The 17006-nt window shown below is 48.4% G+C and overlaps 2 protein-coding genes across 6 annotated transcripts in view; one reads left to right on the top strand and one right to left on the bottom strand.

The window, feature by feature from the left end:
* FKBP15 (FKBP prolyl isomerase family member 15) overlaps window positions 1–4590 on the top strand; it is a 53045-nt gene extending 48455 nt beyond the window's left edge. For 2 of the 3 annotated variants that reach the window (XM_090274583.1, XM_090274582.1), the window contains exons 26-27: window positions 144–847; window positions 1679–3403. In XM_090274583.1, coding sequence (XP_090130709.1) covers window positions 144–847; window positions 1679–1976 — 1002 coding nt within the window. In that variant the 3' untranslated portion in view covers window positions 1977–3403. Of the gene's footprint in view, window positions 1–143; window positions 848–1678; window positions 3404–4005 lie in introns of those variants that run through there. The other variant, XM_090274584.1, reaches the window with a different exon arrangement.
* Window positions 4591–6549: 1959 nt separating this feature from the next.
* SLC31A2 (solute carrier family 31 member 2) lies at window positions 6550–15781 on the bottom strand. 3 transcript variants are annotated; one of them, XM_090274580.1, is made up of 5 exons: window positions 15591–15781; window positions 14017–14219; window positions 11168–11234; window positions 8525–8711; window positions 6550–7570 (listed from the first exon to the last, which is right to left on the bottom strand). In XM_090274580.1, exons 3-5 carry the CDS (start codon window positions 11232–11234, stop codon window positions 7402–7404), a joined length of 423 nt encoding a protein of 140 aa, XP_090130706.1. In that variant the 5' UTR covers window positions 14017–14219; window positions 15591–15781; the 3' UTR covers window positions 6550–7401. The 3 variants fall into 3 exon arrangements, with proteins under 3 accessions (XP_090130706.1, XP_090130705.1, XP_090130707.1); XM_090274579.1 differs by lacking the exon at window positions 14017–14219 and having other exon boundaries at window positions 15591–15780; XM_090274581.1 differs by lacking the exons at window positions 11168–11234; window positions 14017–14219.
* Between the last annotated feature and the right edge of the window lie 1225 nt (window positions 15782–17006).

Below are 17006 nucleotides of genomic sequence, written 5' to 3'. Positions count from 1 at the left end.
ATCTGGACAGATACAGGCAGTCTCCTGTAAGAGGAAGGAGCAAAGGTATTTGAACTAGTTGACCAGAAGTGTTAATAAGGCCTGAAGAACTAGGAGTGCCTGCTGCTTACCTCTCAGTGATCATCTCCTTGGTTTTTGAACAGATGGTGACTCTTCAGCTGTTAAACCAACATGAGCAAGAAAAGGGAGAGAGCAGCCACGAAGAAGAGGAAGAAGAAGAACAGGAAGAAGAACAAGAAGAAGAGCGACCTCGGAGACCTTCCCAGGAGCAGTCGGTCCCAGCCAGTTCTGGGCCATCTCAAGCACCCCTGAGTAGGGAGAGGCAGGAGTCCCCTATCGTTCCATCAAGGCAGGTAGTCAAGGAAGCCAGCCCATTGCCTCCTCAGGCCGTCCCCCCTTCCCAGGGGGATGTACAAGGAAGGGAAGGAGAGCCCACCGAAGCAGAGGCACTCTCAGAGGTAAAAGATGATTCCCCCACACACAAACGGGCTTGCATCCCCTCCCAAAGAGCTCTGGGGCCCCCAGCTTCAATTCCCCCTATGCCTCCGGGCCCTGTGGCTGTGGACTCAGAGTGTGAGGAGGCCCTTGCTGCCAGCCCATTGGGAAGTGCCTGTGTGGAGGAGCAAGAAAGCTCCCCAAGACTGTCCCTGACTTCAGACCCTAAGAAGGGGGACCCACTGCCCTTGAAACCTGCAAATTCAGGAGGAGAGCCTCAGCCTCAGGAGCTCCAGAAAGAGGAAGAGGTCACTAGTTCTGCTGGTCCCTCCAAGGAGCTGTCAAGCACAGAGGCAGCTCCTGCAGCTGCAGACGCAGCACTTGGACCTGATCGCTCTTCTCAGCGTCCCAGGTATGTCCCCTTCAGCAGAGTTTAAGGGACAAGGTGGCTGCAAGGTTGTCTCTGGTTTTTCCTAAGCTGGCAACTCACCTTTCAGAGACTGACTAATGGACTAATTCAATTACTCATCCATGCATTCGCACATGTATTTGTTCATTGATACCTACTATAAAAGTCTATGTAGGCACTGGGATAGTGTGGTAGGAAAAGCAGGTTTGGTTCTAAGTTGAGCTTACAGTTTGAGGGGAACTATTATAAAAGTATTATAAAAATATAAGTAAGAAAAAAGCAAACAGTGTATAATAGAAAATAAAGGGGAAGTCATTCTCTTTAGATGAGTTTGGTTATGGACAGATTCTGAGAAAGTAACATTTACACTGAGATCTGAAGGATGGAAAGGGGACGTCGATGCCAGGAGTGGGAGGAAGAGATTTCAGAAGGCGAGAACACATGCAAAGGCCCTGCGGTTGGAGAGAGATGACACAGTCAAGGAAATAAAAGAAGGCCCATAGAGGGAGGAGATGGATGCTAAGCTGATGTTGGAAAATGAGGCAAAGGCCAAGTCATATGAGATTTTGTGTGACTATTAGAACTTTGGACTTTAATGTACAGTGAAAAGTTATTAAGGGAATTTAAGCAGAAGAGTAACTTGGTCTGATTTATTAGTTTTAACAGATCTCTGAGTCTATAGGTTGTGGAGTGAGTGAAGAGTGCTAGGCAGACAGTGTCGGGGGAATTCTGGGTGGTACCACAGCTGTTGGGTTCTTACCCCAGAGCCTGTGGGCACTGTGGTCTGGAGCAGGGACATTTTCTGTGAGTTGGTTTTCTTGATTTTTCTTTCAGTCTTTCTGAGGATGAAGAGGATGAACTGTTTAAAGGGGCAACTCTGAAAGTTCCAAAGTCCAAAGCACAGTCTGAGGAGGAGGATGAAGACGAGGTGGTAAGGAGATCCCAGACACTGCCAAGTCCTCGCGCCCCTAGCTGGGGACCCTTCCCCGCTGGCTCTGAGAAGAGAAACGGAGTCTGTTGGTGGCCAGCTCCCTGGGCTCTGTGTGCAGGGTCGTGTGCGAGCAGGCCGGGGGCGGGGACGGGGCGGCTCTGTAAGCATCATGGGGATGGTCAGGTACCACTTTATTCTTGAAAAAGGACCACAGTTTCTGTTCCACGCAGACATGATTTTTACTGTAAGTGAAGGAAGTTGGACACATCAGTCCTACATTAGAATGCTTAAGCCTCCGGTTTTCTCAAATTGGCTAGGATATTATTTATATTTTAGAAATGAAAAGGACTTGGAAGATTGCCTTGCCTGGCATCTTTATTCACAGACAAAGAAACCGAGGCTCAGACAGATGATTTATTTACCTAAAGCCACAGAGTGACTTAATGGCAGAGCTAGGGCTAAGCCCTCAAGCTCTGACAGTGACCACCTGTTTCTGAGCATTTTCTGCTTCCTCAGCCTGCCTTCCGATCTGCTGCCTTGTTTTGTCCCCACAAGATCCCTGGGTAGAAAATGGGTTAAATGCTGATGGCGTAACCTCAGCCTGTAGAGCTCCAGCGTGCAGGCCAAGAGGGCGAGTTGCTGAGAGCGTGGGTCAGAGCCCCAATTCAGCTGTCCCCATCATGCTGAGTGAAAGCATTCTTGGCTGTCACTGGGACACTTTGCTGTGATGGGAACTCCACTGGAGTGAAATGTGGGTGTACAACATGGATCAGCTCAGGCTCAGTCTATCCTGGGAACAGAAATATGAGTTACAAGCAGTATATTATTGGTATTGACTCTAATAACCATCAAGTTAACTTTTATTTCTTGGGTATTCTGTAAACTGCAACACTTAACAGATACTCTCATTTAACCCTCTACTAATCCAGTGAGGTCAGCACTTTTATCACATTTTATAGAAAAGAGGCATGAGGCTCAGGAAGATTAAGTAACATGTCCAAGGTTATATAACTGGTAAATACATAGCCAGAATTTTAGTCGGAACAAAACCAAAGAAGCAAACCATGTTTTGAAATCCTGTACTGTCTGCCCTGGCCAGTGTGGCTCATTTGGTTGGACCGTCATGCCATAGACAAAAAGATTGAGGGTTCAATTCCTGGTCAGGGCACATACCCAGGTTGTGGGTTCAATCCCCAATCAGGGTGCGTATAAGAAGGCAACCAATTGATGTTTCTCTCTCTCCCTTCCCTTCTCTCTTAAAATAAAAAGCAATGAAAAAGTGTTCTCTAGTGAGGATTAAACAAAAAGCCTGTACTATCAGTTTAGAGATAACTTGATTGATGCCCAGAGAGAGATACAAGGTCCATTAGTCAGTGGTGGGAATGGGATTAGCCCAGGGATCTCTGACCTTTTGGCAGACCCTGTGAAGACAGATCCTGGGCCAGAGTAGCTCACCAGAGCAGAAAGTACCTTGGTAGAGAATACTCAGTTTATGCCTGTCTCCAGCGTCAGTCCCTGCTACCCGTGGGACCTGTTGCCTGCCAATCCGGGAGAAAAAGGCCAGGAGCCCAAGTCATGAAAGTGGGGGGAAGTCTCCACCATGGCCTGTTAATCCCCCCTATCCCACCACTTGGTCGGAGTGAGTGAGGGAGACCACTGTGTTCTGGGCATACTTCATATCTTGGGGTTCTCCACTTGATAATGTGGCCACTAAATTCAACTCTCTTCAGTGATGGGGCCACGTTCAAAGCCAAACAGGCCGTCTTGGGCCACAACATGGTTTTTCCCAAATGTTACTGTATTCTTCCCAAATCTCCCTTCATCTTCCCGCATCCTCTCCTCCCTTAGGGCCACTCTACTTCTCTGTCTTTCTCCTCCTCCCATTTCTCTCCTTTGGCCCGCCTTTCTCCACATGAAATATGTAAGTTATTGCATGAGAGGAAACCTGTCAAATCAATACATGTGTTTCACAAATAAATGACAAAGTTACCAAAGTTGGTCTTCTGTCTCTGTTGAAAGATTGCCTCCCTTGTCTGCCTGCTCATCTCAGCTTTAGGTGGAACCCGAGGCTGCCGGCCTCAGGGTTAGTTCGTTTAGTAAAACCCTAACCAGTCACCTTCTTTCCAACCTGGAGCCGGAACAGATGTCAGCTCACTTCACCTTCCTCAGGCGGGAAGTCCCTCTGGTGCAGGAACAAGTGGGGACTGACTGCTCTTTTTTGTTTTGTCAGAGCATGAAGGGACGCCCGCCCCCAACACCCCTTTTTGGAGATGATGATGATGACGATGACATTGACTGGCTGGGATGAAGACTCAGGAAACTGGTGCAAAGGTTTCTCTACTGACCCTTCCCTAAGCATGATTTTGCACAGCCGTGGGGCAAAGTGAGCGTTCTGAGCACTGCAGCTCAGGTGTCTGAGTTAGCCAGTGTCCGAGCCCCCTGCCTGGCTGGGGACAGAGGAGCGTGGGCCTGTCTTCAGAATGCCGGGGTTGTCCGCAGCCGGCCCTGGCCTGCCTTGGAGTCCCATTTGGAGGAAGGGCTGGCAGTCTCCCTCCAGTCAGTCGCCTACAAGAGTCCTGCCCTTTTGCAAGCTTTTCAGTCTGTTCACTAACTCTCAGACTGCTGTGCGGAGCCCTCCATCTCTCAGCGATGGAACTTGGCACCTGGGGGCAGGTCTCCTGGTAGAACGGACGGTGGATTACACCATCTGAACCCCAGTTAACACCCTTGCCTGCAGTTCTGGCACATTATCTTTTCTCTGCCTTAAATCTTTGAACTTAACAAAATTAAAATAAATATCTATAATGAAACATGACTCAAGCTCTTGGGGAGAAATTGAATTTGGTTCTCAGGGCTGTCTGTGCTCCTCTCTGGGAATCTAAGGGTAGGAGTTGTAACAGACCTGGGTCAGTTAACATGCCTGAACCACTGCGACTTAATCCCTTTGGTACCTCACCCTGGAAACTGAGGCTTCAAAACAAGACCACCACTCTGCTGCATTAACTTAAGGCTTAGGGCACTGTGGTTATCTGAGGACCACTCGTCATCCACTTGCTCCTGCGAGCGTGGTCCTACTCCCTAGGAAGCCATGCAGAGGCAGGAGGGACCCTATGTTCCACCCATCATGGCACCCAAGAGAGCCTTGGCTTGGAGAGCAGCTTCATTCCCTCTGAATTCTGGGGCAGGATGAATGAAGAAAACAGGAGTGAGAAATTTCTTTACTTCTTCAGATCTTCCAAAGACCATGCAGTCAGTTTTCAACATGGAGAATAATTTTAGTAAAAATGTTCCTGATTTTAAATGTTTGTAAGATAGGAACCCGAATTCCACTTTTAATCCGAAATCATCCTCTGTGATGACAGCTTCGAGCCCGTCTCCCCCACATGGTGCTGGGAGGCAGCAAGAGCTACCGTTTACAAAACGTTGTTTAACAAATAGGCACTATCGTTGAGCACTTGCTACACTGTCCCACCTCCAGCAATCCTTGCAGAAGACACTGTTATCCCCATTTGGAGAGGCAGCCTGGCTCTGCCACTTATTAGGGTGACTTGGTTTAACTCCTCTGTGCCTCAGCTTCTTCATTTCTCAGACAAGGACAGAAAGTTTCTACTTATTTTGAGGAGTAAATGAGTTAATATTGTACAGTGTTTAGAACACTGCCTGGAAATGCTAAGCACTATATATATAGGTGTTTATTCAATTAAAAGATTTGTGTTGAAATGCCTACTGAGTCTTAACTGTATAATAAGTCTCTCTAGAGCAGGTTTTTTTTTAAAGCCCTCTATTCTATAAAAAGCCTTAACTGTATTACATACATAAAGATATGACTGTATCAAACTGAACAGGTTGAGGAACACCCAAGGAGGGCATGGTAGCTAGCAGGACGTAAAACAGATGCTTGAGGCTCCATCAGCAAGACTTACACTGGACATTTGCGATCTGCGACCTGGTGTGACATTCAGCAGCTTCCTAATTCCCTGGAAGTGTGGGGAGTGTACTGAAGACATCACATACTATACTTTGTTACAATTACCTCTTACTGTAAATTAAAACATGGTTTTGATGTATTTTTGCTTCTGCCCTCAGGGAAAGAAGGTGCTTATAATGATGTCAACACAGGTATTTATAGTCCATGTGAGTTATTTTTCTCATGGCACCCGATCACTATTCTGTTACATGAACCAAAGAGGACCCTAGACTAGGCTGGCATTGTGGGGTGTCTGCCTGTGGGCACGGCGTTTAGGGCTGGTGTTTCCCTGAGCACAGAGTTGTCATAGCAAATGGAGAGACTCAGTCCTTGGACAGCCCTGCTGCCAGCACCGCCAGCTCCCCTGGGCCGCTCAGCTCTGCAGCTATTGCACTGCATGCGCTTGCTCTTCAAATGAGGAGAAACAGAAGACGGGTCACACGCTATTGAAAAATATATATTTATTAAAATGTATTTCTTTTTTAATTCCCAAAGCTTAAGACCATCTTTCATCTAGCCCACGAGGTACTTGAGTGTAGACATGAACAGTACACAGCAGTGGTTTTTTTCTCCCTGGGTCTCGTTCCTTTTCTGTAAAGCGAGGAGGCTCAGATATCGGAGACCCCATCTCACTCTCCAGACCTGACGCTTTGGTCTGACTGCTTATTGCACCTTCAGTCAACCCCCCACCCGGCCCTGACGTCATGGCTCACTCGGTATTTTAAGTGACTAAATCATGTTTGTTACAGGTGAGCAGCAAGTCATAATTTTTTTTTAATATTGTTCAGTTCTCTGTTCTGCATAAAAGAAGGATCGGGATAAAAGGGGGCATGAAGGCCATGAAGGGTCCCAGACACCTAAAACCACAGACCGTCCTCCTCCTGCAGGCCATGCAGACTGCTGGGAGGAAGAGCCCTCTATCCGCGCGAGTCTTGATAACAGTCCTGCTTCTCTGCCTTTAAGCTCCTGTCGCTCTCCCGCAAGAAAGGGAAACCGGTCCCAGCAAATGGTGCCATCCATCATGAATAAATGAAATAATTTAATTAAAAACTTTGTTTTGTGTTAATGTGCAAAATTGCCAACGAAGAGTTCAGTGGGAAAAAAATCAAAAATCTTAGTTTGTCAGCATGATCCATAGAAGAAAGAATCTTCACATGTTCCAAAGGCAGAAGGCTGAGAAAAGGGAGCCAGCTTGGTCTCTCCCCCAAAAGGCAGAAGAGGCCAGGAAATCCAGTGGAAGACACTCGTCTAGGTAAGGCACAAATCCGGAGAGCAGAGGGTGTCTGGGTTCCTAGCTCTTCACCCAGGATCCATCTCCCGGTCTTGAAGATCTTTGGAAATTCTTAAGTTTTGAGTCAGATAAGTCATCATGGGCTTGGCAATCTTGCCCCCAGATTCTGTCCTCTCTCTTCTTCCACTAGTCACAGCTGCCTTCTAAGGCACAACACTAGCCCCAGGCTGTCTGTCTGAGGAGAGGTAGCTGCAGTGGCCTCTGAACTCCAGGGAACAGTGTTGGCTTCAGCTGAAAGTTTCTAGGAGCTGAAAGTGCACAAGGAACATCCTTCGGAAGAAAAAGGAGACTGGGGCCCGAAAGTGCAGTGACCGGAAGGGGAGGCCCCAGCTCTCTCCAGTGCTCAGTGCCTGCACAGCCCTCGCCACCTACTCTGGGCTAAGAAGTGGGTAGGCTAGGTAGTAGCCCACAGCCGAGCCCAGGATCACGCCAAGGAAAATCCAGGTGTTGTAGGACATGACAGCCAGCATTATGAAGTAGCCAATGACCACCTGAGCAACATGGATTAGAGACTGGCCAAAGTGAGACAAAAACCACCTAGATAAAAAGGAAGAGGCAAGTTAATGCTGGTAATAAGCTGAAAGCTAAGCATTGGTGCCCAGAAGTAGGAAGAGCAGCTGAGTTATAGAACCAGCTTCTTTTTAAAGAGACACATCAGAAACCACTGATAGGGGAGAGGAACTTGTACAAGGAGCCTGGGACAATGACTTTTCTACTCAGCTCTGAGCTTCCTGGCATCCTAAGCAAAAAGGGAAAATGAGATATGTCTGATAAAGTCATCAGTAAGGCAGACTTTCTTTTTTTCCCCTGAATCTACTATAGGAGGCAGTATTAGAATGGAAAGAACATGGACTTCAGTGATAGGTCAACTCCTAGTTCTGTGTCTTAGCACACATGTCTTAAATTTTCCTCATTGATAAAAGACGAATGGGAATACCTCCCTTGAGGATGGTGGTTACTATTAGAGACACCCATGTAAGGAGCAGGCAGGCTCAATATACACCGCTGGAGCTGGAGAGGGGAGAATTGGGACCCCAAATGGTTGCCCTGTCAGAATGGGAAGGGAAGAAAGGGCACCAATGTGGATACATTGCTGAGAGCCATTCTTAACCATTTGTGTAGGGACAGCTGCAGATCCCATCCTGGGCTTGGAAGCCTTAGTGACCTATGGAAGCCTAATGAGATTTAGGGCAGGGCTGGGTGGACACCCCTGTCGCTACACAGGCCTAGCATGAGTTCTGAAGATCTGTGCCTCCCCAGTGACTGTTCATAGAGCGAGCTCTGGCCCGGGCATCAGGATACCTGAGGTCCAGCTCACCTCACTACTTACTAAGCACTCTGGCAAGCCCTGCTCCTTCCGGAGACCTCAGTTTCCTTTCTGTGCCATGGGGTCAATGCCCTCTGGGCCCAGCCTACCTCTCAAGGTGAATGTGAGTATGCTGCCCATTCTCCTCCTACTCTCCCCAGCCCACCCCACCCTGTGCCTGTTACCTGAGGCGGAGTCTGCTGACTGGCGGTGACTCTGAGTTTGAAGAATCCTGGTCTGACTCCTCGAGCCGCTGGCTGGTGGAGGTGGGCATGTTCACTAGCGCCTGGTGGAGCAGCTTGGCTTTGCCAAACTTGATGCTTTCATACAACACAGCCAGGAGCAGGATCACCAACACCGAAAGGGCCATGCCTGTTGAAGGAAGCTGAGTTGCAGAGACCTGGCAAGGCAAGCACTGTCTCCCTTCTGGCAGCTTCCTAGGGGACCCATCAGGTGGCAGAAGAGCGACTCCACCCATTTCCTCTGAATCCATTCCACCTGTCTCTCTTGCAGCTCCTTCCCCACCCGCCTTGGGCTCAAAGCTTCTGCACTCTTTCCCCTGCCAGCCCTCTCCTGGTAGGCTTGGCCCACTGCAGTGTGGCTCCGAGACTGGGATCAGTAGCTGCCTGGAAAAGCCAGGGGCCGAGGGTGAAGAAGCCATCCCCCCAGCCGGCAGCACAAATCTGTCAGGACTGCTTGTTAAGGGCAGAGCAAGGTCCTATGTCCACGTATGTACACAGAAAAGTCTGAAAGGAAGGAGACACAGCAAAGGAGTCATACTTAGCAAATTTAGATAACAGGAGGTTTTTATTTTCTTCTTACCTAATTTTCCATATTACTTTCATAATAAAGGGGAAAAGAACATCATTTTAACAAAAAAGTTAAGTGCTTACTAGAACTGATGTGTAAAATTAACTGCTAATTGCTACTTCTGTTGTATTGGGTTGGCCAAAAAGTCCCTATGGTTTTTTTCTATAAAATAAAACATACTTTTCATTTTCACCAATAACTATTGATTTGGATATTTTGGGTATGTTGGCTACCTCCCACTATTGGCTTCTAATGGGTAGAGGCCAGGGGTGCTGCTAAACATCTTCCAATGCATCAGCCCCACAGCAAAGAATTATTTGGCCATAATGTTAATAGCACCAAGGAACTTCACAAACCACTTTGATATGACTGACCAGTCACGGTACCTTCTCCATAAGTCACACAAATCTTTTTTTGTGTTGCTTTTTTACCTTTCTTGAAATAATGAAGTATAATGTGCAGAAAATGATATATATTTCCTTCCATCTTCAATATTAAAATGGCTGCACAAAAATTCAGGTAGGTTTTTAAAATATAAAATTACAAATAAGTGCACACACATGGCATCAATTCAAACAGTGCAAGAGGGTGTGCAGTGAACAGTAAGTCTTCCCAGGCCAGTCTCCCAAACTGCAGTTCCCCTCCCAGAGCCAACTCTGTTAGCAATTCCCTGAAGAGCCTTCTAGGGATATGCAATGTGCAAGATGAGGCACAGGTAGGTTTACAGTTGTTTGTATGGAAAATAATACAATAATTAAATAATAATGCAAGAATAAACTCTGTGTTCCGCATACTCCCTTTATTTGTCTGAGTAACAGCATCCTACTTGTGCATATACTCTTCTGCATCTAACTTCATCCAGCTGGGTTCCCCTTAGTTCCCACGCATCTACCTTATTTCTGTGGCTTCCTAGCATCTGTGATAGATTATACTTTCCCAAGGGGGCCTCCTCACTATATCCCACCCCATATGCTCTTTTTACAGTGTCAACATTCCTGCCATCAAGTGATGGGGCTCGCGTTCCTTCCCTTTTATCCTGAAGAGACTTTTGTGACTGACCCAGTCCATAAAGGTGGAAGTGATGGTCTGTGACTTCCAAGCCTGGGTCTTAAAAATCCCACACACGTCCCCCTTGTTCTCCTGGGACACTCACTTGCTCTTAGAACCCAGCCACCCTGCCACAAAGCAGCACAGGCCATAGGAGACGCCACATGTAGGTGTGAGTCAACACCCCCCACTGAGGTTCTAGCTAACAACTAGCACCAATCAGTACACATGAGAGAGAGGAAGTCTTCAAGGTGACTCCAGTCCCAGCCCCTGACTAGACCTGCATGTGAGACTTTGAGTGAGAACCACTTAGCTGAGCCCCGTCAGCTCAGAACCTTGAGAAGAAGTCATAAAACGGCTACTGGTGTTATAAGCCACTGGGTTTACTCCAGAATAGATCACTGGAATGGTAACTCATTGTAGAGATGACCATAATTTATTTAATCAGCACCTGCAATGATGGGCATTTGGGCTGTTTCCAGTCCATTGTTAAGATTCGGCTATTTAAGCTGAAACATAACTCTGCCTTTTCAAGTCAAAGGAATACACTTCTCTTTTAAACTCATGTCTCCTTTCAGGTTCAAGGCTGCAGCAGCTGCTCTGGGCTTCTGAGATGATGCCGGGCCGTGAACCCTAGATAAGGGAGGTGCTAGAGGCAATAAAAGGCCTTGATCTAGTTCTGGCTCTGGTGTTTACTCCTTACTCGGTGTGTGACCCTGGATAAGTCTCTTCCCCTCTGTGGGCTTCAGTTCCTTCCCTATAATAGAGGGAAAAGCTGCATCCCTGGCCTCTCTCTGGGCTTTTGTGGGGATCAGTGGGATAATGGGCCCCTTTGCAATCTGAAGAGCAGTGGTTGCAAATGGAATCATAAATGCTAAGTTCCCACTCAATGTTTATGCGAGAGGAGTCAGGTTCACTTCAATGTCCACAGACCATACCAACAAAGAGAGCCCAGGCTTTCCGCTTCTTACCTGCAGGACTGTGGACACTCCAGAAATCAAACAGGAGCACCACCTTATCTGAGAAGATGAAATGCATCTGAAAGAGAAGGGAGTCTGCATCACAGGGAGCTTAGGGCAGTGGAAACTGTGGTCCTTAATGCTCTCAAGCATCCTTTTCTAAAGACCAAGAAAAATGGAATCACTGGACTTAAGTGTTAGAAGGGCCAGTAGTTGTAATTAGGGCCAACGGGGACAGAGACTTGCCCAAGGTCCCACAGTGGGTCAGCAGCAGAGCTATAACTGAGCTAGCCCTGCTCCAGGGGGAAGTGAGGTGTGGGGGTGCCCATCCTCACTGGGCCAGCCAAGCCAGAGTGCTCTCAGATCAGGCTGAGATGTCTCTTTCGTACCCTCCAAACCCAAGGGGGAAGCACTAGGCTGAGGATCAGCTGCCTCTTCTTACTCCCAGAGCCATTCTGCTCCAGTGATGGTCATCACGGAGGGACCCACGGGCAGCTGTCTTCAATCTGTACTCCGCATCAGAAACAATGAAGGTAGAAGCGAAAAGCATGTGACACCTGTTTGATTGCTCTACTCAAAGGGCACCTGGTCCACCTGCTGTGCTAGGCAGCATCAATGGCTTTCATACATTATCTCATTTCACAACAGTGTTCTGTGTGACAGGGACAATTAGGCCCATCTCACAGAAAGGAAAAATGGGGAAATTAACATCAGAAAAGTTACATAATTTGCTGAAGTTCACAAGGATATTAAGTTAGCAGAGCTGGGATTCAAACCCAGGTCTAGTTGGATACCAAGCCAGGTGCATTCCAATACACTATGCTGCCTGTGCTGTGGGAGAGAAACTGGATGGAGATTCTAAGGGGTCACATCAGGCTTAATGGTTGTGTTTAGCAAGATGAAAAGCCAGATGGATCAATCAGGTTCACCCTGTCAGGGAAGGGAAGGTCCCCTCTAGTGACCATTTACGACCTTGGCCAGAAGGAGCAGCTGTGCAACAGTGTCTGTATTCATCCCACTAAGGAGATCCTGGCTGAGTTGGGCCTTTGCCTTCTAAGACAGTGGCCAAATATTAGAACCCTCAAACATCAGAGCTAGAAGTATCTTCAGAGCGTTGTTTTTAACCCTTTGAGTGCCATGCATAATTGGAAATCTGGATCAACATGAGAAAAATTATATCAATATATAACTGGAGGTACAAAAAAAGAACAAAACAAAATACGCATTATTCCATTGTTATTTACATTTATAGCCATTGAAAAGAGTTGCTGGGAGCGACGCTGGCACTTTTGGGAAAATTTGTCAGCATCACTCACAGCGACATTGGCACTCAAAGGCTTAAAATTGAGATATAATTGACCTATATCATTGTATCATTTTCAGGTATACACAATGATTTCATGTATGTATGTATTGCAAAATAATCACCACCATATGAGTCCAGTTAACATCCATCACCACATCACACAGTTACAATTTTTTTTCTTGTGATGAGAAGTTTTCAGATCTATTTTATTTTCTCAAAGAGTTTTTAGTCCCCTGGTTTTCAACTTTTTTCCCAGGGATCACTGGCAAATAAAATCTTCCTTGTACATCCACTGTAAAACACAGGACTCGGTGTAGAAGGGAGAGAGGACTGAGCTCTGCTAAAAGTCAGTGTGAAAAACACTGATCTGGTCCAACTCTGGACCCTCTCTACCCACATCTCATTCCCAGACGGGGAAAATGGGTACCAAGAAGAAAAGAGATTTGTTCAAGACTTCATAAGAAGAAAATGGGAACTTAGGCAGTCTTTTAAAAATCAGGTTGACGAATTTAAAAATAAAACTAGCTTTTTATCCACCTAGCATGAAAGTAGTACTTGTTCAGTGTAAAAAAGCTGAAATGGTACCAAAGGGAATGTAAAAATAATTTGGAGTCCCATGCAGAGATACCCCTTGTTAAGCTTTATTTCAAAAAGAGTATTTGTTGACATGGCAAAATGTTCACAAAGAGATACAAAAACAAACCGGTAAAAATAATCCCCTGAAACTCCATTCACGCTGGAGTTGCACTCATTCAGCTCCGCAGCGGGGTCTGCAGAAGCCCCTGGCACAGTCTCCGCAGCGGGATGGGGAGGGTGTGGCCACACTGCCCCCTCTCTTCGCTTGATCAAGCAGTTGGCATGACTGGAATGTCCCCAATGGCTAATTAATCAGCAAGGTTCCCTAACTGGGTTTCTTCTGTCATCCTTGGGCCTGGGCCAAGTCTCTCAGGTGATTCTCTCAGGTGCCCCAAATCACCTGAACACCCACGAAACAGCAAAATTATTTCAACCAACCAACATTTACTTTTGTAGTGCTAGGCGTGCGGATGCTGGAGATACACAGAGGAGTGAGACAAGTGCTTGGTCCTCGTGAAGCTAACAGTCTAGGGCAGGGGTCCCCAGCCCCCCCCCCCCTCTTTCCATCCTGGATGCCCTGGCATTACGGCCTGAGCTCCGCCTCCTGTCTCCCCCGCCCCCCTGTCCATGGAAAATTTGCCTTCCAGGAAACCGGTCCCTGGTGCCAAAAAGGCTTGGAACTGCTGCATTAGGGGAGAGGGAAGTGAACAGGTCATCACAGCAGGGTGTATGTAGTCAGCTAGAGGGAGCCACAGGGGAGGCCTTCTGGGGGGAGGGGCGGTGCTGGGGACAAAACCCCCTGGAGACCCCTAACCCAGCCAGGGTGGCGGGTGACTAGGAAGGACATCTTCTGAAGAAGGAAGAGCAAGAGGCAGTCAGGGGAAGACAGTCCAGTATGTTCCAAGCTGGAAGTGTCCACCCAGAGGGTCTGGTTCTACTTCACCTGGGAGTGAGGAGCTCAGGGGGGACAAAGCCTCACCTGCTCTGGCCTTTTCGCCGGAGAAGTTCTTTCAAATCAGCAGCTCTGACCAGGGGATGCAGTGTTCAATTAGAAGGCTCTGTGGTCAGACACCCGGGGGCAGCGCTGCAATCTTTCCCTTCAGGATGAATCTCAGTCTCCCAGCAGCTGAGTTTAACTTTTATCTGCTCTGTATTCAGGGCCCCACCCTGAGTAGGGACCGGCTGTGCCGAAGGAGAGACCAAATCAGGAAACCTGTTTTCATCTTTGTTTACTCGTGAGGGGTTAGTTTCACTTTGAGAAAAACTTCTTCATTTGTAAGCCAAAGAGTTTAGGAAAGATTAAGGTCCCTGTCCTGCCAGGGACAGGAGAAGGAAAACTCTGATTCCAAAAAACCTCCGCTGCCTTGCGGCATACCTCTTCAGGGGAAAGGCTAAGGGAGTAAACCCCGACAGAAAATCCGGAGCCGGAGTCCCTAAGGCGGTTTGACGTTGTAGTCAACACTGGCAACTCCTGCGGCGCACCTGAAGCCAAGCTGTATTGACTCCGTCTTTCCCTTGGACCCTTCAGCTGCGAAGAGAGGGGGTGGTCTGCTGCATGGGCAACAGCAGACCCTCCATATCACCCTGCCCAGGCTCTGTAGCTTCAGCTTCACTGGAGAGGACACTCCAGCGTCATCGCAAGATGTCGATTCAACACGGGAGGAGACAGATACCGTGTCACTCCCGAGTCGGACTGCACAGCCATTCTCAGCGGTGCAGATAGACTCTTAAGAAGCTACACCATCGTCTCTCGAGACGGACGGCTGCCGACCGACCGACCTGCCAGGGACAGGCTGGGAAGCTTGCGTCGGTCTATTTCCCCTTTTTAGAGGAACCGGCAGAGGTGGGGGAGGGCTTTTGACTAAATGATTTGTATCGCCTTCCTGTATCTTAAATTCCACGACATTCTTCATGGAGGAAGAAAATTACATGATTTTTTCAAAGACCAGAGTCCTGCAAGTTATCATTCTTTGCAGCCCAGGTGAACTCGAAGAGAAAAATAGCTGACCTGTAACGCTATTTCTGACCCAAGTGTAGGGAGGATGGAAAGTAGCTGGGTCTGGTTGTTGTACCCAACACCACCACCACCCCAAAAAGAAAAAGAAATCAGACCACGAACTTGCCAGGACAGGGAACTCGCCCCGGGGTTGGGTGCGCCCCGTGCAGGCTGAAATGCACCAGGCTTCCCTCCTCCTCCTTGAAGCCTTCCCGGATTCTCCCCAAGGTACTGCGCCCTGGGCAGGGGGTTACCGGGCTCACTTGTCTTCACCCACTGCGCCCCCACCCTCGGCTGCTCCACAGCAGGTGTTCAAGAACTGCTCGTCCAGCCGGACTGACACCCAGCAGGAGGGAGGAATAAGAAAACCCAAGAGCCACCTCCAGCCCTAACTCTAGTCCCTCCCCAACCCAGTTGACAATGCTTCCAACACACCCCCTTCACCAGCCCTCGGGCTGGGTCGGCGGGCACCTTGGGGTGCCGGGAGCTGCTGCTGGACAGGCCCTGCCCGGGGTGCCTAACCCGGGACCGCTTCTCTCCGCGGCGCCCAGACTCACCTCCATGGTGAGCGCGCCAGCTGTGCGCCGGAGACAGATCTGCCCGCTTGGGTCTCTAGGTTGCGAGTCCTTCCAGCCAACGCCGCGATCTTGACCCGGGCCTGGCAGTCACGTGGTCGGGGCGAGGCGGGCGCGCGGGCGCCTGGGAGTTGTGGTCCCCACCGCGCGCCCCACTTCTGGCGGCCCCAGGTGCACACACTGGCCCGCACCCACCGCCAACCCCCAGGTCCCTGGCCGAGCAGCGCTGCGGGGCTACCTACTGCGTTCCGTTTGGTCCCTGTTTTGCACTTGACTTGCTTTCGCGATTATCATAAAATATTTATTACTCTTTGTAATAAGTCATGCGAAGCTTAACTCATGTTAAGTTGAAAATGGAAAAGTCCATCCTGTGGAGATAATAGCAACAAATTTGGAGTAAATTTAAAAAATTATTCCCCGGTCTTTGAATATAGCCATAAAAAATAAAATAAAAAATCTGGTTAGCAAAAAGCAATCTTCTCTTCGGCAGCCGTCCGTCTCGAGAGACGATGGTGTAGCTTCTTAAGAGTCTATCTGCACCGCTGAGAATGGCTGTGCAGTCCGACTCGGGAGTGACACGGTATCTGTCTCCTCCTGTGTTGAATCGACATCTTGTGATGACGCTGGAGTGTCCTCTCCAGTGAAGCTGAAGCTACAGAGCCTGGGCAGGGTGATATGGAGGGTCTGCTGTTGCCCATGCAGCAGACCCCCCCTCTCTTCGCAGCTGAAGGGTCCAAGGGAAAGACGGAGTCAATACAGCTTGGCTTCAGGTGCGCCGCAGGAGTTGCCGGTGTTGACTACAACGTCAAACCGCCTTAGGGACTCCGGCTCCGGATTTTCTGTCGGGGTTTACTCCCTTAGCCTTTCCCCTGAAGAGGTATGCCGCAAGGCAGCGGAGGTTTTTTGGAGTCAGAGTTTTCCTTCTCTGATGTGCCCTGACTGGAAGATCGAACCAGCGACACTTAGCTCGCAGGCCGACGCTCAATCCACTGAGCCAAACCAGCCAGGGTGAAATGCCCTGAGAGAGATGCAGATAAAATACAGCAGGTGCTCCAAGGTGGCACAGCTGTGACAAGAAGAAGCTACCATCTCCATTGTTGCAAATGCCAACTACTTGGTCTCCTAAAGCTGACCTGACATTGCATATATATGGGCAGTATGTTGGCTCTTACCTGCAACCACTTCTCTCCCTGTTGTGCTCAGTACTTTCTGGGTCTTTAAGAAACAGAGTGACCTTTGGCCTTTTGCTTTGTGTTTCAAGGATCCAGAGGCCTGAGACTACTTAACATGGTCTTAACATCTATGCACCCAGTAGACTAACTCTGTGATTACAGGTCAACAGTCCAAGAGAAGAAAAGGATACAAGGTTAGATGGTGACATTTTTATAGTATCCAACC

This window comes from Furipterus horrens, unplaced genomic scaffold (assembly GCF_987537825.1).
Source record: "Furipterus horrens unplaced genomic scaffold, mFurHor1.1.pri manual_scaffold_4, whole genome shotgun sequence".
NCBI classification, from domain to species: Eukaryota; Metazoa; Chordata; class Mammalia; order Chiroptera; family Furipteridae; genus Furipterus; species Furipterus horrens.
This window is presented reverse-complemented; position numbering and strand designations above follow the sequence as displayed.